The 27,792-nt window shown below is 43.3% G+C and overlaps 1 protein-coding gene across 1 annotated transcript in view; it reads right to left on the reverse strand.

The window, feature by feature from the left end:
• PARM1 (prostate androgen-regulated mucin-like protein 1) overlaps positions 1 to 27,792 on the reverse strand; it is a 371,767-nt gene that overhangs the window by 54,766 nt on the left and 289,209 nt on the right. Inside the window, exon 3 of the mRNA XM_069230292.1 lies at positions 18,053 to 18,131. Coding sequence (XP_069086393.1) covers positions 18,053 to 18,131 — 79 coding nt within the window. The remainder of the gene's footprint in view (positions 1 to 18,052; positions 18,132 to 27,792) is intronic.

Below are 27,792 nucleotides of genomic sequence, written 5' to 3' on the forward strand. Positions count from 1 at the left end.
GGCAGAAGAATAAGTGCCGGCCCTGAAAAATAAGTGCCGGTGCTCAGCACCGGAAACAACAAGCACAAATTAAGCACTGACGCACACTCGCAACACAAATAAAAAATAAAAAAAACTGAAAAGAAAACACAAGCGAAGACACACAAGCATATTAATCCCTTTCACACCAACAACAAAAAAGAAGTTCCACAAACTCATGCTATACTACTAACCGGTGGAGGAATAGTGTACAAGGTCGCTGCGCTCGGGGAGTGATAAACACTAAAGGAGGCATGCCGAATGCATGCCATAAACAAATAAAAAGCAAGATAGCAGGAGTGACAATGGAACCCACCAATCACAAGTGTATGGACAAGGTTTAAGCCCCTGTACTGATTACACCATGTCTCACTGAGACAGTGCATGCGCTGCCTAGGCTCAACCTAAAAATGGAGCAAAAGCGCTTTAGGAAGCAGACAAGAGCCCGGGAGCGAAGGGGAGGAGACGCTTGCTTGTCCTTTATATATCCTTTAGTCGGGAACTCCGCAGATGCCACTGTTTCCAGGGATATCAGCCCCTAGACATTCCTCGTTGCCGAAGTAAAATATTAAACGAGCGAAGCACATCAACTGTAAACAAGCATTTGCAATACAATAGGTTTTGCACATTTTGAACAAGATAATTGTCATCTTTTGACAACAGCGCCCACAAGCCAAAAAAAGCTCTAATGAAGTTATCAGAGCAGCCTGAGATGATTTATGGCCCCATAAAGGAGACAAGCAATGCCCTGTGTGCCAAGTTTTGAGTGCTGGCAGGGAGGGGACCTAGAGAGATAGACTCTCTGTGATGCAATTCGAGGGCATATGATGTTTATTTAATAAAATAAGCTTATTTTAGGAGCCGTTGTCTAGTAAAATATGCTTATTTTAGGAACAGGGCAGAGGAGATCACTAGAATAAAGCCAAAACAAATGTCAGCTTGGGAGCAGGTGAAATGAACAGAATGCTGCAACAAAACCAGGCAGTTACCAGCCTAAACAGCACAGTGAAAGGGGAGCATCCAAGAAATGAGGAAAACAGTGGTCACAGCAACAGATAAAGAAACCAAAGTGGAAGAATACAGTACTAGGTCACTGCTCTCAAACAGAATAAGGAGGGAGAAAAAGGTAGAACTGATCACTAGCGAGCAATTTTTTTTAAACAACATGGCAACCCACAAATGAAATTTCTAAAACCCACAGTATAGGTGTACTAAAAGTACACACCTGGTCGAACTCTAACGCTCGACCTAAAAACAATCGTGTGAGAAGGATTGGTTGGGGATGGGCGAGGGTTAGTAAAAAATGTATGTGAGACTGCACTTTTGATACTTTTGAAATAAACCTGTTGTTTTTCATATCACTTGACAGAGTTTCAGTATTGGTGACTATCTTCATGACATCTCCAATAGGGTGCAGAAAACACTAACAGACATGCACACTGAAGAGCTGGTACGGGGATTGTAAAAGGACCCTTGTGGTTATCTTACAATTACAAACACTCTGCATTGCAAAACCAGAAAGCAGATCAATTTACACCACTTTTGCTGCTTATGTAAATCAGAATGGAGCAAAAACATTGTGCTACAGCCTTTATTACATAAATATTTTTGAGATTTTTGCATTACGATAGTACGATGAAGCTGAAACCATTTGTATTAGAGGTATTGAATATATATTATTTTTAATAAGATGTGTGCATGCATCAAACTTTGTTTTTTTCAGTGAAAAAAAAAGAAATATATATATTTTGGTTTTTTTCCACTGAAAAACCCAAAGTTTTCAGCGACGCTATAGTTAGGCTCACATTTCAAACATACAAAACTAGTTAAATTCATCAGTTATAACCTCAGCTCACTATAACTTGCACCCCTGTAATGCACTGCTTACGACCTCACATAATACATCACTCATGAAATGGTCAGTGACATCACTGATGACATCTCAAATGACATCACTGATGACATCATTCAGTGAGTGTAAGTGGTTGTATGGATGTGTGAGTGGGTGTACAGGTGAGTGGGTGTGTGTGTGCTTGTATGGGTGAGTGACTGAGTATGTGTGACTGTATCAGTGAGTGGGTGATTGAGTGTATGGGTGAGTGAGTGACTGGATGTATCAGTGGGTTATTGCATGTGTGTGGATGTGTGAGTAGCTGTATTGGTTAGTCACTGGGTGTGTGAGTGACTGCATTGGTAAGTGGATGTATGAGTTGCTGCATGGGTGAGTCGGTGTGGGAGTGCTTGCATGGATGAGTGAGTGGGTGTGCTAGTGACTATCGGTGAACGAGTGGGTGAGTAAATGACTGTATGGGTGACTGAGTGGGTGTATGAGTGACTGTATAAATAAGTGACATACTGTATCAGTTATTGTATGGGAGAGTAAATGGATGTGTGAGTAGCTGTATCAGTAAGTGAGTTGGAGTGTTAGTGCCTGCATGGGTGAGTGACAGTGTGCGTGACTGGGTGAGGTAGTTGTTGTACAGGTGAGTTAGATTGTGTGTAAGTATCTGTATCGGGGAATGAGTGGCTGTGTCTGTGACTAGAAAGCTGAGTGAATAGGGTGTGACTGCTTGTATGGGTGAGTGAGTAGGCTTATTAGTGGCTGTGTGGGAATGTTGTTTGTTTTTGTGAGTGGTTGTACAGGTGTATGATTTGGTATCTGAGTGGCTATATAGGTGTGTGAGTAGCTGTGTAAGTGTATGAATAGCTGACGTAGTAATGTATGGGTAAGTGAGTTGCTGTGTTAGTTGCTGTGTGAATGAGGAAGTGAGTACATGTCAGTAGTCTTATGGGTCTATGAATGAGTATGTGAGTAGTTGTGTGTGTGGATGTACAATTGTTTGTATGGGGGTATGAGTGGGTGTCTGAGGTTTTTTGTGGATGATGTCATCAGTGGTGTCACTTACCATGTCATCAGTGACTTAATATGTAAGATCATAAGCAGTGCATTACAGGGGTGCAAGTTATAGCTGGCGGAGGGAACTATAACTGCTGAATTTAATTGATTGTGTGTATGTGAAATGTGTGACTAACTATAATGTCTCTGTGACTTTTGTTTTTTTCAGTGACTTTCTACCTTTTTTTAATTCTATTTCCTAAATATAACATCCTTTTAACCTTTGTTTTTTTCAGTGAATTTCTGTTTTTTTTAACGTAAAGTAATTTTCATTACTATACTTTAATCCAACCACGGCCGTGCGCAGTGGGGGTAGGCCACAAGGCCTGGCCTGAGGCCAGGCCCGCGGCCAACCCCTTGAACCACCAAACCCAGCGCAGCTCACAGCCTGTCCTGCTGGGTGTGAGAATAGTTGTGAGAGGGTGTAAGAGTGTCTGTCTGGGTCTGTGAGTGGGTACGTGAGTGTCTGAGTGGGTGCGTGTGGGTCTGAGTTGGTCTGTGAGTGTGTTCATGAGTGTCTGAGTGGGTCTGTGAGTGGGTGCATAAGGGTCTGAGTGGGTGTGTGAGTGGGAGAAAGATATTGAAAGAGAGACATTGAGAAAGAGTAGGGAAGAGAGAGTGAGAAGGGAAGAGATAGAGAGTTTTTAGGCTTTGGTGAAGGATATACTTAGAATGAGATATTTCTGGACAAATTGAGAAGAATAATGTATATGTCAATTAAAAAGAGTGAGATCACCTTTCAGTATGAACCTTAAACTTTTGAAGTTTAAAAGAAATTAAAGAAGGAAAATGACCATAGGCACACCTGAAGTAGAACCCTCAACTTTCAGTGTGAAGGTCGGTGACATTAACCTTTAGGCCATTGGTGTCTCCTTACTGTGACTGTCAAACCACGCGTATGATTGGAAAGAAACGTGAATGTTCCATGACTAGGAAGATTTAACAGTTAAAAGACTACTAAATAAACAAACACACTGCCAAGCGATACTAGGATTTGAACCTTCAGCCTACTGAGTGACAGCACAAGACCTCAACTATTAGGCCAGAAGTGACTGTTCTGCTCTGCATCTAAACTTAACTATAACATTTGTACAAAACATCTTGCTAGTCTTACTCTTTGAAGTCACTGTATGGAGAGACCATTGCAATGAAAATCTCTCTCTCTCTTCCATCTGATTATGGGATGGAAGAGAGCGAGAGAGAGTGACAAGACTGCTGGTGGAGCCTCAAGGTCCCCGGGATCCTACCTAGCTGCTCATGTCATGTGGGAGCCTGTATTGCTCCCACAAGCATGGAGCTGCTTTAAAAAGCAGCTCCCTCCTTGAGGGAGCAATGTTTTCACCTATTTCTCTGTATGCATATTTGTGTGCAGGGAAACAGATGGCAACTTCACTTTCGGCAAGTGAGAGCTGTTTGGCAGTTCTCACTTGCAGAAAGTGAAGTGTTTTCTGTGACTTGGCAGGTGCTGTCAAAGCTCCTGCCAAGTGAGAGCAAAGAGCTATGTTCCAGGGGTGGCATCCCGGGATATAGCAGGAGCCGGCCCTGGGGAGTGGCAGTCCCCAGGGCCGTTATTGACTCCACAAGGGGGGCAACACCCCTCCAATGTAATATAGCCCGAGAGAGGTGGTGGTACCCAGGGCTGCAGGTTCCACAACGGACCCCCTTCATTCTTTGATTGTAGTCTCGGGGAGGTGGTGGTCCCCGGGGCTGCAGGGGGGGGGGAAGCATGCCCCCGTTTTGTGTTTGTTTAAAGCTCTGGGGAGGTGGTGGTCCCCGGGATGCGTGTGGAGCTAGGTGCCCACCCCGCATTCATTTACTTAGATGCCCTGGGGAGATGGTCACCCCAAGGGCTGCGGGGTGGATGGCTCCCCTGCATTTATTCACTTAGATGCCCCAGTGAGGTGGTGGCCCTGGGGGATGCAGGGGGGCACACAGCCCACCAGATTGTATTTGTTTATAGCCCATGGGAGGTGCCAGTCCCCAGGGCTGTGTGGGGGGCTAGGTGGCCCATCTGTATTATTTTACTTAAATGCCTTGGGGTGGTGGTTATCCCCAGGGCCGCAGGGGTGAGAGGGGCACAGCCTCCCACATTGTATTTGTTTAATGCCCCGGGGACGTGGTGGTCACCGGGGCTGTGGGGGACCACGTGGCCCCCGCATTCATTTTCTTTAAAGACCTGGGGAGGACGTGGCAGTCGAGGGGCTGCTGGAGGGACTGCGCGGCCCCACCGCACACATAATATCGTGGCCCTGGGAAGGTGGTGGTCTCCGGGGCTCATTCAAAATGTCAAAGTCCCTGAGACTTGGCCCACCCGGGGGCTTCTTAAAACAAGAGGTGAAAAAAATGTTAGTGCAAATTCGTGATGTTGTCGCAAAACCACAGCAATTTTTGTTGTTGTTATTTTTAGCTCTGTTGGGGACCCTCCAGGATCCCAGAGCTAAGGGGTCAGGGTGATTCTACCCTATCCCCTTGTCTTATTTGTAAACTTTTTTGTGGGGCTTGGCTGAAGCCGAGTCCCATGATGGCTGCCAATACTTCCTGGTTGAAGTGTTGGCAGCCAATCAGAGCTCTGAACAAGCTTGTTATTATTTGCAAAGTTGTTGTGGCCACAGATATACAAATTTCGATTTCCTTTAATTTCTCAAAAACTACTGAACGGATTTACACCAAATAACCCAAAGCACAATCTGCATACCGACAGCTAGCTTTTTGCCAAATTTGGTGTAATTCTGTCCAGTGGTTCGAGCTGTAGTAGTGTTCAAAATCTCCTATGGGAATTAACATGGGAAACACACATTTATTTACCCCCCCTTTTTCTTAGCCCCCGCTTGACGGATCACCCTGAAACATCCCATGTGCAACAAGAATCACCGGCAAACTTTTTTTGAAATATTTGGTGAAGATTCGTCAAACGGTGGCAAAGATTTAGGCAAGTCAAAAAATGCTTTTTCAGTGGAAACATGGTCCTAACTGTACCTACTGGTGAGTGCCAGTAGGTAATGTGTGTGTAATATCTATTGGGGTCACCAGTAGGAAGTTATAGTTAGGACCTAGTTTCCGTAGGGAAGGCGTTTTTTTACTTACCTATATCGTTGGCACCGTTTGAGGAATCTTCAAAGAAAATTTAAAAACACGTGTCCTATAGGGTCTTGTTGTACATGATAAGTTTCGGGATTATGCGCCATGCAGGGGGCGAGACCTTAGGGCCTTATATATATATAATCTTTAGACGAGCAGGGTTTAGAAGATACGCATCAGCCCCCTCCTCCTGAAAAGGCGCTATCATCTGCCTCAGCCACCAGCGTCTTTCCACTGTGGCATGTGCAAAATCGACATTGTCTGTATGCAAGAGACGCACATTGTGGGGTGGCAGAAACACCTGTTGGAAATTCCTGGATGGAGGCTGGTGGCGTATGCAAATCAAAGTACAAATACTAGAGTGGTAGCTATACTTACACGTATCAGCTCACTGGTGGTTTTAAAACGGCTTGCGGATAAAGTGGGCCGAGTGGTGCTGCTGGAGTGTTTAGCTGCAGGGTCGACATTCACAATCTGTTCAATTTATGGGTCAAATGTAGATGATCCGGAAGTGCCGAACTTTGTCAATAGGGAGCTCGCGTCTTTGGCGGCTCCGGTGATAATATGTGGCAATTTAAATATACATTTAGACAACATAAGTTCTATTCAAGAGCAAAAAATATACCAGGGGAGGAAACATAAAGCTTTTGCTGCACTACAGACATTAATAATGAACTTTGGTCTGGTTGACGCCTGGCAGAATTGTAGGTCTTTAGAACTAGGCCACACGTTTTTCTCCTTCCCACACAAGAAATCAGTGGGGTTAGACAATTTTTTTGTGTCACCCACTCTGCAAGAGGGCTTATGGATTGAGAGATATCTGAGAATAATATCGGACCATAATCCCCTGGTTGTAGAAGTGTGTTTGGGGTGGGATGGATCCCAGGCCAGGACTTGGTCATTTGATAGAGGTTTGCTAGGAGATCCAGTCTATGTACAAAACACATGAGGGGTTGGATTCCTGAGTTTTTGGATGTAAATCGTGGTACCACTTCTAGCCATGTAGTGTGGGCTACGCTTAAAGCTGCTATTAGAGGAGAGACGCTTAGGTACGCGGTTGGCAAAGAGAGATTACACACTAACCAGCTGGAGTCAATACAAAGAAAACTGACCTCAGCCGGTTGGGAGAGGCAACGATCAACGATTCTGTAATGTCGGACATCTTAAATGAAATTAATGTAGTAAAAGCTGAGATTGTGAAAATATATATGGAAATGGCTGCGGCCAAGTTCTTGGCACACCACCAGGAATTCTATGAATATAGTGAAAAAGTTGGCAAGTTGTTGGCTTCAAAAACAAGGCAGAAGATAACTCACAGCAATATCAATATACTTGAGGATGAAGATGGTCAATTGGTTAGTGGCAGCTCTGAAGTTTTAAGGGTGTTTAGGGGTTTTTACCAGAAACTTTACTCACAAGATATATACCTTCAGGAGGATGAACTGACTCAATGCACGGCAAATATCTTGGTGGGACAACTACAGGATGGGGAAAAAACGAGCTGGAGGCCGCTTTATCGGACAAGGAGGTTGGAGCAGGTGTTAGCGCACTCTCGAGTGGGAAAGCTGCTGGTCCAGATCAAAATCCTCTTAAATTTTATGAGGTTTTTTTTCCGGAGCTAAGGAAAGAGCTGGGTCCCAGCCTCCGGCATCATGGGCAGAGGCAAATATGGTAATCTTCTTGAAAAAGTAAGGCTCCCCGGCTACCTGGTTCATATCGCCCTATCTCCTTAATTAATAGCGACGGCAAAATCTACGCTAAGGTATTGGCTACCCAGTTAAGCTCAGTGATTACCAATTTAGTCTCTCCCTGGCAACATGGGTTTATTCCAGGGAAAGGTACGACTGACCATGTTAGACGCGTAATTACACTATTGGACGCCCAGGAAGTGGCAAAGTTGCAGATGGCAGTAATACTGCTTGACGCAGAGAAAGCGTTTGACCGGGTGCACTGGACATTTTTATGGGCAATCCTGCGTAAAAACAATATTGGCCCTGGGTTTATTATGGCTATCCAGAATTTATATCATAATCCCATGGCCACTATACAAGTGGCGGGATCCAAATCGGATCCCATTTTCATTCAGAGGGGCAGAAGACAGGGCTGCCTGTGCTCACCGCTGTTGTTTTGCCTTATATATTGATCCACTGATCAGAAAATTATTAAACAATAGGGGGATCAAGCCTGTGGAGTTGATAGGGGGTAGTACTAAGATATTGGCTTATGCTGATGACATCGCAGTTGTAACACCTGACCCAGTGGCTGCTATAAGAGAGATAGAACAAGAAGGTCTCAGGATACCTGTTAAATAGGTTCAAATGCCGAATTCTGACTAATGCTTGGACAAACATTGAGGATGTCAGGCTGTCATCCAATTTGGATGAGGTTGTTGAAATCAATCTGGTCCCGGTCTTAGCAAATGCTAAGAAAGAACTGTGTCACATTAATAATCTACAGCTCTCATTGGTGGGGAGCTGCAATGTGATAAAAATGCATTTTTTACCTAGGAAGTTGTACTTTTTTAGGACTATACCGCTAGCAGATGGAGGAGCTGACTAATAGCTTTATATGGTCTTACTCTAAAAGACGTCAGGCTTTTCGTTATTTAATATTACCAAGAGAGAGAGGGGGGTGGGCGCTTCCTAGTTTCAAGCTATATTATTTGGTGGCGGTATTACAATATATGCAGATGTTATGTTTTCCGGGTAGAGCTTTACAAGATACCCCTCCCTCCATCAATGCACTGATTTGGGGTAAAGAGGCCGATGCAGTTTTTTTAAGGATAGTGGAACCCAGCTTTTTATAGAAAGTTAAATTTAAAATGATCAGAGCTGCTTTTAAAGTCTGGGCTCAGATTAAACACAAGATGGGTATGGGGCGGGTTTGCTATTATACGCCGCTTTGGAATACCCCAATGTTTCCAGGGATTCTCAAAGATAGGGGTTGTTTAAAATGGGCCAATCATATGGTTCAGAAAGTGGGTGATTTTTTTCACGAGGGTGGCCATTTAAAGGCGTTGGAGGAACTGAAAGTGGAGTTTGCCCTGGATAATAAAGATTATTTCACATTTTTGCACATTAGGAATTTCCTATTGACTACTTTTAAACACAACTGGTGTGGGGGAAGGGTTAGGTTAATGGATGCTTTGGGCAAAACGGCATGCTGCACCATTAGCAATCTTTACCCGATTTTGTTAGATTCAATAGAAGATGATCTGGAATTTCTTAACAGGATAAGGTGCTAGTAAAGCTGTGGTCCGAGAGTCTTTAGATATGGCTCAATGTGTGTTTTTGTCAGCTGGACCGTAAGCTCAGCATTATAAGGTATTATTCAATCTTTATTATACACCTGCCAAGATTGCTAGCTGGGGCAGGACAGAGGGCATTACCTTTCCTTGGTGTGGGAGCTCGGAACCCGATCTCTGTCATATGTTCATCAGCTGTGGAAATCTATCTGGGCTTATTGGTGACATTTCAGAATTTTTGGGAAAAGTGCTGAAGCAGGACATTAGCCTAACACCCCAACTGGTGTTGCTAGGGGTTGATGAGATAGCTTGTAAGAATCAATCTCGATATTTTCTTTTCCTGGCAATGTCAGTACTGCTTGGTTGTGTTACATCTATTGGTTGAAATCCGAACCCCCTTCCTGGAACCAATGGATCACGGCGCTGTTGTCTGCGTACCATTTGGAGTCCTGTTTGTATAGTATAAAGGGCACCACTTCTAGAAAAAGGGGTTTGAAAATCTGGGTCCCTCTGCTGTCATGGCTTCAAAGGGTTGAAAGGATAGATTAGTAATTATGTGGTTAATTACTTTACACCTGCTGTATGTAGGTATGCATTAGTGATTGAATATTGCTTTTTTTGTGTGATGGATTAAGGTATTTGATGAAATTGTAACCTGCTGTGTGACTAATAAAAACATAAAAAATTATATTAAAAAAAAGGAAACAAAAACACAAAAAAAGAAAAGGGGGCAAGGTACGAATACCCTATCCCCTGAGTTTTGGACCTAGTGTCCCCCTAGAAACCTACCAGGGCAAAAAGTTGTTTTTCGAAAACGTTTTTGGTAAAATCAGTGGATGGATCTCGGATTTTGTTGAAAATTAAAAATAAAAGTGGGGTCTTTTATTGTTATAGTTATGGTTAACTCAAGTAACTATAACTTGCGTCCTCGCCACGCACTGCTAATTACCCCAGATATTACAGCACTCACAACATCTTTTATAACATCATTAAATGCATCAATGTAACATTTGCAGTCAAATTATGAAGTGAAATGGCCGGGGCACGAGTTATAGCTACTTGAGATAACCATAACTATAACTGCTGAATTTCTATGGTTTTGTGCAAGTAAATTCAGAACCTAACTATATCATCCCTGTAACCTTTGTTTTTTTAAGTGTATATATATATATATATATATATATAACTTATTTATTTAACAGAAGCAACATTAGGGCTTCTATAGTAGGTTAGACTTTTTTTTGCTTTGCTAATAAGTTTGTCATCGTCTGATGAATCTGCACAAAAGTTTTTAAAAAGTACTCATCCGACTTGGGTTCGGCATGACGAGTTTTGTTCAGAGGGCCAGACGTTCAGTCAACCATAAGGAGTTGTGCTGCAGGAGTTTGCTGCTTGTGGAGGTTTGGCTCTAGGACCAACCCACACTGAGCATGGGCGCAGGTCGTTAAATGCTATGGTCAGTTATATACACATCAATCATGGCTGGCTCCAAAATCACAAAACTGCATGCTAACCACAATTCATACACCAAATGCATTACGCATTAGGCCATTCTTGATGTAACAGATGCAATAAGAAATTACATAAATGATCTGAGAGGTCACCTCTTTAAAATAGTATTATCATTCATACAATCAACAACACAACTTTGAATATGTTATTTTTTATTGGATAGGGTATGCTTTTGATCTAATTTTAATCGGCTTGAGTATGTGTTTTATTTAGTGTTGCTGTACTTTAAGGTGCTACTACCTTTTGTTATATGTATTGTCAGGTTATACGTATTGCATGTAGTTTGTGGACCATGGGTTCCATGGATGTTTTGGGAGTTATGGGTTGCAGGGCCATCGAGAACTGACGTGTCAGTGCTTTTTGGTTTTTAATTCACAAATGTAGCTGTAATTTGACTGTATTTTATTAAATACATTTCAGAAGTTAATTTAACATAAATTAAGGTGTTATATCCAATCCTAACCAAAACTTTACTTTTACTGTAGGTGTTCAGTAACTTTCTATGTTTTTTATGATACACCACATCCAACTTCTTTGAAATAATTCTCTTCCTCACTGCACATGCTCTTCAACCACGTCCCAGCAGCAGTTGGTTCCAGGCCCTGGCCTACAGCCTTCAGTCAATCCACTGGGGGCAGTGTTGCAGGGCTTAGGTATTTTAGCGAAAAACAGCCACATAAACATTTGAACATTTGTTTTCCTTATTGATTGAATTTGCTGTGATTGTCTTCCATAAAGTGGATTTCCCATCCTGGGATTCTTCTCCCTACCACATATATTAGTTTTGCACTCTCTGCAGTAGAGTGAAAACATGCTTTGTTCTGCTTCTTGCATAATCTGTTGGGTAACATTCTGAAGTGTCTCAGATTCCTGGCATTCTGGTGTTTCTTTTTTCTTTTTTTTTCTGTCTCTTCAGGATCCTCACATACTACTTTTCATGCTTCAGGTGTCATTTCATTGTCAACATCCAGAATCACTAGAGTTATCTCTGGCCCCTGCCTATCGTTTGGTTACATAGGTTGCAGGAGACCTTCTAGCACTTGGTACTTTCTTCACCAGTGGGTGTGTAAAGAACTCTCCCAAACCTGAATCTTTGTAGTGTTCCTCCACCTTTTCACTCTCCTCAATGCATCCTACTACTGCTTCTTCTTAAACAGTAGAGGATGGTCCAAAAATCTCATGCTGGTGTTTCTTTGCCACAGTAGCTTTCGTAAATTAACTGTGAATAACAGTTTTATCAGTTCAGGTACTTGCTTTTTCATGAAATGGTGGATGTGCAGGGACATCTTAAGGATTTTGGGGGCTGCTGGACCTGGTCCTTGTTCCTCCTATTTTTTTGGACCTCTCGCTGTTGGCTCTAGGACTCTGAGCACTTTATCACTGCTGATCAGTGCTAAAGTGCAGGTGCTCTCCCATCTAAAGTCGCTATGATTGGCTTATACCTATTTGGCATATTTAATTTACCTGTAAGTCCCTTGTATAGTGGTATCTATATACCCAGGGCCTGTAAATTAAATGCTACTAGTGGGCCTGCAGCGCTGCTTGCGCCACCCACTAATGTAGCCTTTCAAACCTGTCTCAGGCCTGTTAGCGCAAGTCCTGTGTGCACAGTTTTCTGACACAGGGACCTGGCATCTAAATTTACTTGCCAGGCCCAGAACTCCCCTTTTACTACATGTAACTCACCCCTAAGGTAGGCTCTCGCTAGCCGTATGGGCAGGCTGCTATGTATGTAGAAGGCAGGACATCTGCCTGGTTGCGTGGCCTGTTGAGGTAGTGACAAACAGCCTATTTGGTTTCTCACTGCTGTGAGTGCTGCCTTCTCATAGGATTGCATTGGAAATGTCTAGGCAGAGTGACAGTTGGGCTTTGTGCATACTTTTCAGACAGCCTGTACACAGGGAGGATGGAGGTGTCACAGAGGTGCATCTGCATACTGAATAGTCTTCCTGGGCTGAGAGAAGGGAGAGGCAGGGCATACCTGCATTTGTAAAGGATGTGCCCTGGCCTCACACAATAGGGTCATTCACCCCCAACTGATGTTTGGAACCTGTGCTAGAAGAGAGAGGGGGCACTCCCAGAACCAGTTGTAACTGGTTGGAACCTCCTCTCCCCTTCTTTGTAAACACACTGTAAAACTGAGTATAAGTACAGGGGAATTTTCCCCACAATTTGGAGACATCTCGGAACTGGACACAGAATGCTGGAAGGACTCACCAGGAACCGCCATGGACTGCTGCTGCTGTGCTGACCTGCGACCTGCTTGGTCACTGTGAGGAACTGTCACTTTGCGCTGGCCTGCTGCTGGGCCCTGCCGCCCTGTGCTCCTTGTGTACTTTGTCCTCCCAGGGGCAGGGTGCTGGGGCCCCTGACCCCTGCAACAGTCTGAAGCGCAAGAGGAGCACTTCTCCACCTTTGCACTAGCGCCTGGAGGGTGCTCTGCTTCTTCCTACAGCAAGCGCTTGGGAAGCGCCCTGCTTTTTTCCCCCCAAGCGATCGGAAGCGCTTTCCTGCTGCAGAATTCACCGCCGTGACCCGGGCTCTCTGAGCATGCCTCCGAGCTCATAAGCGATGTACTGATGTCCAGAATCACCGCCTCAGCCCAGGCGGGCTGCTTCCATTAAGCGCGAATGACACACTGCCTCCGGGACCCCAGGGCCACCATCAAGCGTGGAAAGGGAGCGAGCGCGCTCCTACCGTACCCCTGTGGCAAAGTGGGCTCTGAAGAGCACCCCGGGCACAAGCATGAAGTGCTTTGGTGCCTGCTAACTGCTGCAGCCCGGGAGCCGGCTATATACTTGTGCACCAGGTTGGGTGCGGGCGAGTAGGTTGCTGACGGCCCTGGGTGGGAGGGGAGCATCAGAGGCCCCTCTGGACCCCCCCAGGGCTGCACAGATAGCAGGACATGGGAGGGAAGGTGAGGATGAGTCCCCCTCCCTCCTGGTCGCTGCCTAAGGAGCAGGAAAGTCTCGTTCTTTGGCTAGGGGGCCCCTGTTTGTCGCTGGGCCCTCTTGTTTGCTGGCTCTGCCCCCCCCCCCCGGGCCCAGAGATCACAGGCCCCAGGAGGGGTCTGTTATAAAAACCGAGGGGGTGTGTGACGTCCCCTCCGCACCACAGCATCACAAGGCCCCTGCTTTCATACAGTGGAGCACCTGGAGCCTCTTATGTATAGTTTGTGGCACTAGGAGCGCCTTTACATCATAATACAGGTACCTTTTGGACATACTTGTTACTTCTGATCCTAATATGGACATTGTGAAGTGATATGGTAACCTGCCTTGTTTTATGATGTGTTACATATATGTGCCGGTGTTTCTTTTATGGGCATAACATGCTAATATGTTTTCCTGACTTGCCATATGTTTTATAATACTCTTGGTATAGACATTCATGATATCTCTTTCTTTAGTGATGTTTTTCCTGACTACTGCTTATGTTGCAGAATAATAAGTAACCTGTGTGTTATATGTGACTACTGCTGATTCTACAGAGTAACTAATGTGTAACCTTCTGACAACTGCGTGGGTAGCAGAATATTACTGACATGTTGTGTTTGGCCTAATAATTGCATTATGTACAATACAGTATATTTTCATATAACCTGGTGTTGTGTTTCCTTTGTGGTGGGGATAGTGTGTCACATGTGTTGTGCGTGTTGTGTGTGTTGTGCAAACCCTTTACACATTGCCTCTGGGATAGGCCTGACTGCTCGTGCCAAGCTACCAAGGGGGTGAGCAGGGGTTATCTTGGACGTGTAACTCTCTTGCCCTGACTAGAGTGGGTGGGTTATGCCTGGCTTAGGTGCATACCCTAGCCAGCCAGAAACCATGGTCCAAACCTATTTGGGAGGCCCCTGTTCAGAAGAGGTTTGAATTTATGGTTCCTTTTCAGCTCTCTCATGTCCTCTTTGGCCAGGTCACTGACAGTGCAAAGGTGCAATTATCCAAATTCTAAATGTGTTTACGTGGATTATTCTGAGATAGTGACATGTATTTTCAATATTGTAACACAGCAGCGGTTCACTAATATCACTGCAAAAAATCTCTGTGACAACTTCCCATTTCTCATATGTGAGGTCCTATTCTGATCTAAAAGATTTTTTATGAATATTTCATGAAAAATAAACACAAATGAATCGGCAAAATATCTGTAATAGACTCTCATGCATCATCTGCATTCAAATAAATTAAAGGAAAACTATTTAAAACAATCTGTTTCAGAGTTATTCAAGGTCATCAGGGCAAGACTCTCTGCAGAGCAGGCGGTATCAGGGGGACCCCTGAAAGGCTGGGTCCCTGAGCCAGGGCCCAGTTTGCCCATGCCTTCAAAAATGTCTGTGGATACGCCCCTCGTAGCCACGAATAAGTCACTTTTTGAATCTTATGGAAGGTTTCCCAAACTTTCAACCAATGAAAAGCTCAGAATGCCCTTTAAAATATAAAAATCAGCAGACTCCTGTATAAGTCTGAAGACTTCAAAGGAAGTCCTGCCCTTGTTACTAGCCGTGCCTGATCTGCAGACTTGAGTTTGAGAGAGTGAACTCAGTGCCTTCAAAAAAGGTGAGTTCAATTTCAAAGCTCCTCTAATGTTTAATAGGTGCAGGCCCACACCTAAACTGACAATTTAATGGGGACATAGAATAATTTTTAAAATTTGAAATGGCACCAGAGTGTACTAGTAGACTGCAGACTTTATTTTAGTCCTGCGGACTCAAAACATGCAAATAGTCATAGTCTGAGTTTTTGGTACCCAGGCTGCAGGCTATAGAAGATCCAACATTTTTATAGATTGCAGTTTCAGTATAGAGACCACTGACTTTGGAAGGTGACTCAACTCAGGTCCATAACTTTCATTGTCCATGGTTTCCCTACAGAGACCTTGATCTGTTGATCAACAACATAAGTAAACAGTGACTGCTATGGTTCGTGAATTGCAAGAGAAATTCTTGGACCCCGTGATATGAACATTTTGGGGCATATTTATACTCCGTTTGCGCCGGAATTGCGTCGTTTTTTTTGACGCAATTCCGACGCAAAACTAACTCCATATTTATACTTTGGCGTTAGACTCGTCTAGCGCCAAAGTCCATGGAGTTAGCATCATTTTTTAGCGTGGACACCTACTTTGCGTTAATTATATGCAAGGTAGGCGTTCCCGTCAAAAAAATCGACTCCGAGGCATGTGCGTCGGATTTATACTCCCGGGCAAAATTCACGCCCGGGAGTGGGCGGGTCAAAAAAAATGACGTACGGACGCTTTTGCAAAAGGCAGGCGTTAAGGGACCTGTGGGCTCTGAAGGAGCCCAGAGGTGCCCTCCCATGCCCCCAGGGACCCCCCCTGTCACCCTTGCCCACCCCAGGAGGACACCCAAGGCTGGAGGGACCCATCCCAGGGACATTAAGGTAAGTTCAGGTAAGTTTTTCTTTAGTTTTTTTTGTGGCATAGGGGGGCCTGATTTGTGCCCCCCTACATGCCACTATGCCCAATGACCATGCCCAGGGGACAGAAGTCCCCTGGGCATGGCCATTGGGCAAGGGGGCATGACTCCTGTCTTTGCTAAGACAGGAGTCATTTCTATGGGGGTTGGGAGTGAAAAAAAAATGGCGCAAATCGGGTTGAGGCGAAAAAATTGCCTCAACCTGACTTGCCCCATTTCTTGACGCCCAAGTCCGATATCCCCCTACGCCGGCGCTGCCTGGTGTACGTCGTTTTTTTTAACACACACCAGACGGCGCCGGCGGCTAACGCCGGCTAACGTCATTCAATAAATACGGCGCCCGCATGGCGCTTCAGAATGGCGTTAGCCGGCGCTAATTTTTTTGACGCAAAACTGCGTTACCGCAGTTTTGCGTCAAAAAGTATAAATATGGGCCTTTATTCTATAATCAAACTTTGAAGGGCCAGTGAGGAGCTCAACCCAGGCCTGGATGTCAGGATATGCCCACCCTGCCACCTTATGAAGCTTTCCATATTCCTTTTGGTGATATGGTAGCTGTGCCCCACAACCAGTAACTGGGTCTACAAGAGAAGGGTTTCTTCTGTTGGGAGGCCTTAAGATTATTCTGGTCTAGAAACGTGCCTTAGAGTTTGCGGACCAGCAATGAATGAAGAGAAAACAACTCCCTCATCCAATCTATAGTTAGATCCCCAAACTGTCCTCGAACCTGGGTTCAAAGACAATTTGCAGACTAATTGTACAGGTGTCTCAAACCTTTAACTCCTTTCAAGCAACAAAAACATTTCTGTAATGCTAATTTATCAGACTCTTGAACAGACTGACAGCAAACCAAGCAAAGACACTAGTAAAGTTCTAATTTAATTCTCAGTTTGGTGTAAATCTGTTCAATACTGTTTTTCTGTTGCATATAACAAAGATCAGTATGGGATTTAAAAAGAGAAATGTCACATTTTTTACCCCCCTCCGATATCTGTCTCCTAAAAAGAGGTATGTGACTCCACCCTTAATAACAAACCCAAGCTGGATGACGTATTCTTTTTGAAAATTCCATGCAGATACGTCACACTGCGCCAAAATTATCATGACATGGAAAAAGTTATTTGTTAATAGCAACACTGACTTAACCGTAACTGCAGAGACGCTATCACTGACTGCGCACTAATTTTTTCTACTTATTCAATCAATTGGTTTTGTTACAAGGTTGGGGACCGTACCATCTTTTACTGTAAAAAATGAAGAAATCTATTTTCTCTAATTCTTAACACCTGTAGCCTATCTAAACACAGCTCAAATAATGTGCTAATACTGTTTGGTCCTTCCCATTACACAAACAACAATATGTATAAAGTATGTTAAAGGATTTTCCCTTTTGTAGTACACCAGTACAACATTTCTGCAACAGGGCACTTGGTCTGCCCTGACTCTTTTATTGGCTTTGGGGGTAAAGACACCCCTTGGCAGGAGCAGAGGTTTTCTAAGACATGGCATCTGCAAAATGGACACTTGCCCAGTGTCGCCTCCATCCACGGCCATCCCTGGGAAACCTCTGTGCCTACCTTTACCCCTGAATCTGTCTTTTCCTACCCAGTATACTCAGTATCACCTTCACGATTTTTGGGGCTCCAGGCAAAACATAGTTCAACAAAGTTTAATATATAATTTAATATTGTTGACTTCATGTGAATGAGCAGGAAATTGATTATTAAATTCAAAAAATGTCCGAGCAGGTGCCCCAAAAGTGCATCTTCCGCAGGGCCCCCAAAAGCTTGACAATGACACTGGGTGGAAGAACCACATTTAAAATAACAGACGAGGGAGAATTTTGGGTAAACTGAACGATTCTTACCTGATCTTTAAGTATGCAGCCCCTCCAAATACCAATAGTACAAAAATGATGACTGTCACCGTAATGGCTGCAATGCTTCCTACAAAAGAAAAGAGAGGCAGATTATGTGGGTATAGCCATGGCTTTTGTATACTTCTGGATTTTTTATTAAATACATTGAAAGAAGTAGTTTATCCTAATGCATCATTCTACATATCCCAGACAATATGTCACATAATCTTCAAATTATCAACTGCACTACAATAAAAAGTGGAGGTTTTAACAGCGTATTACTAACCATGGGCATGCTGATTTTTCTGGGCTTTACTTCATAGTAAAACAATCAAAAAATACATTCATTACTTCAGCTCTGACATGCAATATGCAAAATAGTGGAATGGCTCAATTTTACTAGGATTGTGGATTATAGAAAGCAGTCATAAAGCTTCGGTTACTATCAAACAAACATGCATGCCTCAGACACTAACTCACATAAACGCAACTAAAACAAGATCATACACCTGTGCACATTATGAAGCACCCGCACATGCCAAGAGACACCCATAGATGTCAACAAACACCCATCAGGGGCGTCTCCTCCATTTGTATGGAGGAGCGTTGCCCCCCCGCCAGCAGCGGCAGCTGCAAAACCTTTCAAAGAAAAGGATAATAAGCTATGTTTATTATCCTTTTCTTTAAAAGGGGCAGGGCCACTGGGGTGACATGCACTGAGAGGGGTCAGGATTTGTGCAGGGCAGGCTGGGAGCCTGTGCCTGTCTGGAGCGACGAGGGAGAGCAGCGCAGAGCGAGATAATTTTTTTTTTTTTAAATATATTTTTATTATTTAATTTTTACCCGAGCACCCCTGCCCCGCCCGCGCTGCGCCACCCCTTCCATGCAGAACCGTGACTGACACCCATACTTGCCCAGAGATATCACCACACATGGCATAATTCCCAAGCCTGCACCAAAACCATATAATAGGTCAGACAATAGGCACAACATGAAATTCCCATAAACATGTTCAAACAGCCGTGGACAGGAACTGGCACATATCTTCACCATCAGAAACCAAGGTATGCCATCAGACTTTGAAAACACATACACCTTCAGATACTCATGATCACAATCAGACAATATGCAAATTAGTAGAATGGCTACATTTTACTGTGAGTGTAGTATATAGAAATCAGTCGTAAAGCTTCCTTCTAAGCTAATACAAAAGAAATACACATGGTTACTATCAAACAAACATGCATGCCTCAGACACTGACTCACAGAAACGCAACAAAAACACAAGTGTACACCTATGACGATGATGAAACACCTGCATGTGCCAAGAAACACCCATAGATGTCAACAAACATCCATCCTTGTCAAGAGATATCACTACCCACAGCACATTTCCCAATCACGCACCAAATAGCCATATACAGAATTAGACAACAGACACAACAGGAAATACTCATACACATGTTCAAACAGCTGCAGACACAATCTGACTCCTATCTTCACCATAAGACTCTCAGGTATGCCATCACGCTTTGAAAACAAATACACCTTCAGATACGTATGATCACAATCAGACAAACAGATACTCAGACACCCTGTTGCAAAACATAGTCACCCATAGGTCAATACATAGACAACTGGTTGGCCAGGCAGTTGCAATATGTACCACCCTTCCTTGGTCAGCACTATTTGGCAGCCAGGGTAGGTGGCAGCTGTCCTATATGCTTTGAAAGAAGGATCTTGAAAAAGGTTAATTGCAGCTGGTCGGTGCCTCTCCACTCTCTTTTCAGTAGCGTACAAGGTTTTGGGGCCTGTCAGCTCCACGGTCGTAGGAAGACTGGCAAATTTTTGCAGTCCAAGGAGAATGGCAGCTGTCCCAGCACAGTGTTTTCAATAGCAACCAGGAAATTGGGACGTTGGAAGCTGCAAAGTCCTTCTTGGTCAGCAGAATTTGGCAGTTCACGTAAGTTGAGAGAAAGTTAATGCCTCCTCCGCTGCATGTTTTTTTTCTATTGCACAGTGGAAAAAAGGGCAGGTGTCCTATCCTCTTACACCAGTGGTTCCCAAACTTTTGACTTCTGTGGACCCCGATTTTATTATTACTGGAACTCAAAGACCCCCCACTAAATCATTATTGGAGTCTGGGGACCCCCCAGTAAATCACTATTGGAGTCTGGGGACCCCCCACTAAATCATTATTGGAAACTGGGGACTCCCCCCATTGAGTCATTGCTGGAAGCCATGACCACTGCCTAAACATCATTAATGATTTGAAGTGCAAAACAATAAACACAAATGCACAAACAACCATTCATTAAACACACACACAAATGATAACACATTTAATTTAATTTGCACACAATTATACATTTTAAAAAACATGTTAATATGAAGGTTGGATCTTTTCCAAATTCAGTTGAAGCCACAGTTTGTCCATACTGTATTCTGTTTGATGCACCTGCACTGCTCCCACAAATCAATCTGAGGATACTAATTAAATGTTTAGCCTCCAAATTTCAAATTACTTGACATTTACAGTACATGTTAAAATGTTCAATTGTACATTTAGCTTCTTTATTCATATACACTTTATTAACCTGTTAATACTATTTACTTTTCGAAGCAACCCCTGAGGAGGCTTTGCGGACCCCCAGGGTTCCCCAGACCACAGGTTGGGAACCACTGTCTTCTGCCATACAAAAAAGAGGGTAAAGGAGGGCTGGGACACGAGAGAGTGAGAGGGAGAACTAGGGGGGAGAGAGAGAGAGAGAGAAAGAGAGAGAGAGAGAGAAATGGATGGGGAGAGGGACAAGTAGAGCGAGGAGAGCGAGAGAGAGAGAGAGAGACAGAGAGAGACAGAGAGAGACAGAGAGAGAGTGTTCAGTGCCTTGATCACAATAGCAACCAGCATTTGCAATGCAATAGGTCTTGCATTTGCTCCAATTAGAGCTAGTAGCGTTGTAAATTCCTAAGTGGACTTTTCTTGACATATAAATTGAAAATGGTTCTCCTCCTATCCTTTTGCGTCCTGGCATGTTTTGGCTCACATCTGTGGCGGTATTTGCTGAATGCTGTTCCCGGTATGATTAAACCGCAGTGTCTGCTCTGGCCATGCCCAACCCTTTCAGTTAAAGTTAACAAGAAGGCACAGGTGACAGATTCTGTGCTCTGAAATTGTGCTACTAGTTTGCCCATATCACGTAAGAACAGTTACATGACATGTCAAAGCCTGGACATCATCATCACAGGTATCACCCCGTCACAGAGAAGTACGACAGAGTATGTGTCCCCAGGTCCAGAGCCGATTTTGCAAGGTTATCAGGTATTTTTGTGTCAACAGCTTTCAAGTACAACTTTTCTCCTTCTGTAACGTCTTTTCAATCCGTTCCATTAAGTTAACCACATACTACAACTCCCAGAATGCCTTGTATTTATTAAACACAAGCCGAAGGCTAGAACAAGATATACCCATACCATGGGACGAATCTAGTAACCTAATTACTTTTGACATGGGCACAATACAAACTACAGATCACAATAGTGCAAAAAAATAAAAGTCCACTGCACATGTACACCCGAGCAGCGATAAACAATATAGCTCTTTTCTGAAGGGGAGAATGAGTGGCGGGAAAAAAGGAAGGGCACAAGCTGGTCCTGTATATTTTAATTATCAGCGCACACAAGATGCCGGCAAGAGAAGCTGGGCTGTGCTCCGACACAGTGTGCAGCACATGCGATAATGCAGAAAGTTACCAAAGGTATTAGTACTCACCACGTGACAAAAGCCACCATACGGTCTCCGCAGCCTATGGAAAAGCAGAGGCAGATTCAGTTTGTGGCCACCCCGTGACAGGAATCCAACCCAGCGTGCACCAGGCCCAGCCCTTCTGCTGGGCACAGGCTAGGAAGATTCTTGCGGGCTGTAGAGAGGAAGTGAACAAGCGCACAAAAAGAATGCGCCCGATCAGCCTTGCACACTTATCTTGGAATGCCTGGAGAGCAAGCCGGGCAGAACAAAAGAAAGTTGTGCGCCTCCTGAAGCGGCAGCCATGATTGTAGATGAAGTGCTGAGGCTGTGAATTGGACTCGGTGCTGATGTTAACAAAAAAGTAATAAATACTAATGAAAGAAAAATGTCAGCAACATGAGAACATAATTTACAAACCGGTTTTCTGAAGCAACGTTACACCGAAAATACACTGAAAGCTAAAAAAAATGCTCTGCAAAGAAAAAAGGCAGCTTTGGGAAACGCAAGCAGGAAACCAAGAAAAAAAAGTCTCAAAAACACCAAACAAACACAACAAAACATAATTATACTGTAGCCGGTCCCTGCTCCCAAAGAGAAAAAGGAGGGGTAAAAACTGGCCACTAGCAAGCAAGATGTTCTGAATAATACTTAAACTAACAAATGAAATAGCTAGAAGCCCCCAGAAGTATATTTAAATATACAAGTGGTCGAACGCTTACGCTCAAACGGAAAAGGGTTCCAAAGTAAGTTAGAGGGTACTCTATTCAATTGCTATAAAAGCTGTACAGCTAAATGTAATAATGACATCCGCTCAAAAAATAAAAGCTACTGGAGTTAATGTTGGTGGGAATCAATAGGGCCAGCACCTCAAAACCTGAAAGACAGTGAATCAGGTACTACAATGTAAATTAGCTAAATTAACTCTACTTTTTCAGCAGATTACAAAATTCCACCTAATTTTGTGATTATGAATATAATGTACTAAAAATATATGGAGTAACTATAATAGTATTTTAGTGCGTTTATTTGGCAACAGTTTCCTACTTAAAATTTTCTGTGGTCACATAATGTATAATTTAGAAAATCTCCTGTTTACTAAAATTATACAAACTGCATATGTTAACATTTCTAACTACTCCTTCCAGGTAGGGATGAATTGCTAATGACAGGTAGCAATGCAGAATGCTGCTGTCTGTTCATTGGTCACACCTAGGAATGATGCAAAAACGAAAAGGGAGACAAGTGTTCATCTAAGTTAATAGCTTTAAGTGCCGAAGTTGGGTAAAAGAACTGAATGACACAAACAGAATTCAAGAGATGTGGATGGAATAATTGGTAGACTAATGTAGCAGCATTCTAGAACTTGTACAAATTAAAAATGGAAATATTATAGCGGGAGGGAAAAAGACAGAGAACAAGAGAAACAATACCTGAAAAAACGAGGGCTAAGGAGGGAGGAGAATATAAAAGGGTGATGGAGGAAACTTGGATATGCAATATGGGCCCTGTAAAATAGTTGAAAAAAACACGTGTATCAATGGTGAATGTGGCTTGCTAGAGGCTGTTTAAATAAGACTTTTATTTACTGTACAACTAACATTTAGTGATGGCGGTTACAAAGCAAACAAAAGGTGGACTAAATAGTAATGCTTTTTGTTTTGCGCAAAAGTAGAGACAGAAAGCAGGAAAGTGCTTGAGAGACCAGCCGTACATTAAAAGACATGTTTTACTTTCATATCCATTGTTTTCTGAAATTAAAAACATAATCGAATGAAATCTCGGGTACGTTAAGTTTGTAAAATGTTCCCATGTGGTCAGTATTTGACCCTTCGATGAATACTTTGGGGTAGGAACAACCCGGACTACACAGAGAAGTTGAAAAAGACTCCCTATCAATTATAAGGTATTTATCCTTCAAGTATAAAGTAGCAGATGAGGGTGCAGTAAGGTGTAAACATGCTATGTACCTGATGAAATTAGGTTAAAATGGAGGAAGGGAGGGCTGTAATCCCAAGTTTGTATAAATGGCAAGTGAAACCAGAAAAAAGAAAGGATAACACTTAGAGAGTGGTTATCTGGGAATGCCCTTGGTCACGATTATTATTTATAACGCACAAGAAGCTGCCCTTTTTGCATATCTCTTCCCTCTAAATCTTTTAACTTGTCTAAAAACAATAAAAATGTTACTTAGTATTAAAATTAAAAACAAGCAAGAAGAATTCCCGATGATGAAATCACACCTAACTTGGTTATTAAGGAAACATAACTAACAATGGAGTAAGTGGTGTAATTTTTTTAAAAAGGTAGAATTTTGTTAGTATGTTTTTATTTACCATAAATTAATGTTTGATTTAAATGTGCTTTAATTCGCATCACTAGGCTTTAATAAATATGACAGTAACCTTGTCAGCCTAAGTTGACATTAATTTTACAGTGACAGAAAGAAATGTGCTTTTAAATTACGAGTGAGCTTTCTACATGCATATTTCTCCTCCACTGTGCTGCTAACTTGTAGAGCTGAAATGTGATCCTCAAGAACGAAACCATGTGCTGAATGTTTCCACAATTGTGACAAATTCAAGGTTCTTAACCCGAATCTGCCTAAGAAATCATTCATCAGTTATACTGTGTATTTGTTTTATTTGTTTTACAAATGATATGTTAACTCCTTCATTTCCTGTGTACACCTTACTATAATTATGTGTGAGCATAGGTTTTTGTAAATGTTTTATTATTTGATATTTCATTCTTTCTTGAAAAGCCATTGGTTTATGTCTATGTACGTTTAGTACTACAGTACTATTATGTCAGATCTCACCATGTCAAGTGTGTGGCTTTCACTGCATGAAATCTATAAAATGCACCCTTTTAGGGAGCTGTGTCAAAACGTTTTTGCTTGCACCCAAAGCAGACTCTATGTTACTCTGTCTATAGATTTAGACTTAGAGTTTCTTGACTTTTAACTGAGCAGATTAAATGTTAGCCTTCTTTCTAAAATATACTTTTGGATATTTACTTGCTTGGAGGGTGACCTGGCATTGATCCTCTTGCATTCACATTATTTGATGCATTATTGGTGCTGATTTGAATTTGCTTAACCAACTACTTTTATCCTTATGTAATGATTATTGAATTTGAATAAGCTTTTATGGTTTGTCCTCTGAAGGTTTCTTTTATTTTCACAGGGGCCATCACCTTATGAGACTCACATGGCCCCGGTCCTGAGTCTCAACCCTTTTGATTTATTCACTTAAATTGCTGGCAATTTTGAATACTGGGATCAAAAGATTTTGACAATAGCACAGAGACACAGTTTCTTCTCATTGTACAGGGTAAAGCCCATATTCCTTTGTGCTTTTGGCTTCAGTCTGTCCTGCTGTGAGATGTCTGATTGCAGTGTATCTATCCAGAGAGTTCTCCGAGGTCCTGGCATCATAGAAGGCCCAGAAGATGACAGGCCTGAACTGTGACTAAATATGGACACAAACATAGGCCTGCTTACTTGTCTCTCCTGGGAATGGGGTGTAAAGTGGTCTGATTACCTCATGGGTTCTTTAGACTATTGGAAGACAATTGACTCCTGAGGCAAGAGATTATCTGAGGTAGTAGAATGTCCACTGGCATCTAGTACTTCTACTTATTTCTCAGAGGGGCTGCTCTGGCTTGCAATTCTCCCAGGCAGAATCGTATAAGGGGATCTGTTGCTCTGTTTTGTATTTCTTTCCTTGGAAGATTGGGCTCATCAGGCTCCAGAAGTCTTCTTGCTGATCTTAACTGAGGACACTTGAGGGATTGGAGGACAAGTTACAGAAACCTGTTCCCATCTGTGGCAGTAAACTGGAAATCGGTGATTTCCTTCACAGGGGGATGTGGTCCTGCAAACAGGACTTTGCACTGAATAAAGTGATCTCTTGTCACTCACTACACAGGTACAAGTAATGGTCAAGTACCTCTTTTTATGCTTCTCTACTAAGTAAGCCCCAAAGACACTATCACCTTAGATTTACCCTTTCAACCAAGCTTCTAATCTCTCTGACATGGAAGGAGTTAGCAAAAACAGAGGGGCATATTTATACCCCATTTGTGCAAAATTTGCGTCATATTTTTATGCAAAGTCGGCGCAAAACTAACCCCATATTTATATTTTGATGTTAGACTGGTCTAATGTAAAAATATTGGAAATTGCACCATTTTTTAGATGTGTGAGCCCACCTTGTGTCAATGAGATTCAAGGTAGGCGTTCCCATCTAAAAAATGATGCTAACCCCATAGCCCCATATTTATCCCCCATGCTAAAATGACGCATGGGTGGGAGTAGGGGCTAAGTAGTGGTGCGAAGCTTGCTTTGCACCATTATTTAATGCCTGGGTCAAACCAGGCGTTAGGGGACCTGTGGACCCATTTCCATGGTTGAACACCATGGAATGGGTCCACAAATGCCCTCCTCAAGCCCCAGGAACACCCCCACCCACACCAGAGGGATGCTAGAGGATGGGGGACCCCATCCCAGGTAAGTAGGGTAAGTATAGGTAAGTATTCTTTTTTAATTAAAGTGCCATCGGGGGCCCAATCTGGGGCCCCATGCATGGCACAGGATGCAATGGCCATGCCCAGGGGACACTGGTCCCCTGTGCTGGCCATTGGGGTGGTGGGCATGACCCTGTTTTTTCTAAGATAGGAGTCATGTGGTATGAATGGTTTTGAGTCAGAAAATGATGCTAGACTGGTTAGAGGCATATTTTTGCCTCTAACCAGCCTAACGTAATTTTTTGCTACAAAACCCCTTTCTCCCATACCACCACTCCACCCGGCGGGCGTCATTTTGTTTTTACGCTAGCTCACCCTTTGCGCCGGCTTGCTCGATTCCATAAATATGGCGCCCGGCTAGCGCTCAGGAATGGCGCAACGTTTTGATGCAAAACTGCATTAATGTAGTTTTGCATCAAAAAGTATAAATATGCCCCAGAATGTTTTCAGCACTGTCTTTCAGGCTGTTGATTTGCCAAAGACAAAGGAAGAGTATTGAAAAATGCTGTACTCTGTAACAGAAGTGCTGGAGTCTGAACCAAGGCTAGAGTACAGAGTGTGAGCAAACTGTCCTGAATATCCAGTAACGGGACACTCATAAAAGGCTCTTTAAACACTAACCACCCCTGAATAGCAAACAAGGGCAGAAGTTTCTAATAAAGACATGGTACTTTGACACAAAAAGTTTAATAGAAATAAAACCTAAAAAAAAGTAATTTGCACGAGTTCATTGGTACATTCAGTAACCAACTAAAAATGATCCTAGCCATTTGCTAGGATCACACACTCCTTTCAAACTGAAAATCTGGAATTTGCTTTCAGAAAAGTCAAAAAGTATACACATAGGCCCTCATTTTGACATCGGCGGTAAAACCACCTACCGCCGTGGTGACAGCCGCCAAAAGACCGTTGCCGCGGCTACCAGCCGTCCTCCATATTATGACCACAGTTGGATTTCCGCCACAAGAATGGCAGAAACCCGGCTGTGGCCAGGCCAGCGGACGGCGGTAAGGTGGCGCTGCTGCACCAGCAGCACCACCCAGTAGACAGCCGCCAGTCGTATTATGACCAGTAATATGGCCTGGTGGTGTTCTGCTGGCAGGCGCTGCTGGCGGTAGCAGCACCCCATCCTGTTCCTTGCCAAAGGACCCCTTGCATCCAGGTAAGTCGGGTCTCCGACAGGGGAGGGGGTGGGGTATGTTGTGTGTGTGAATGTTTGTGTGTGCGTGGATGAGGGGGTGTGTTGCATGCGGAATGCATGTGTGCAAGTATGGAGGTGTGAGTGTGTGAATATTGTGTTATGTGAATGCGTGTCTGTTTGAAAGTGTGTGCGGATGTGTGTGTGAATGGATGTATGCATGCGTGTAAGCATGTGGGAATGGGTGTGTGTATGTGTGTGTGTGAAGGGGGCATGAATGTTGCGGGTGGTGAGGGGGGTCTGGAATGGTAGGGTGGGTGGAGGGGTTACTGGAAA

This window comes from Pleurodeles waltl, chromosome 1_1 (genome assembly GCF_031143425.1).
Source record: "Pleurodeles waltl isolate 20211129_DDA chromosome 1_1, aPleWal1.hap1.20221129, whole genome shotgun sequence".
NCBI classification, from domain to species: Eukaryota; Metazoa; Chordata; class Amphibia; order Caudata; family Salamandridae; genus Pleurodeles; species Pleurodeles waltl.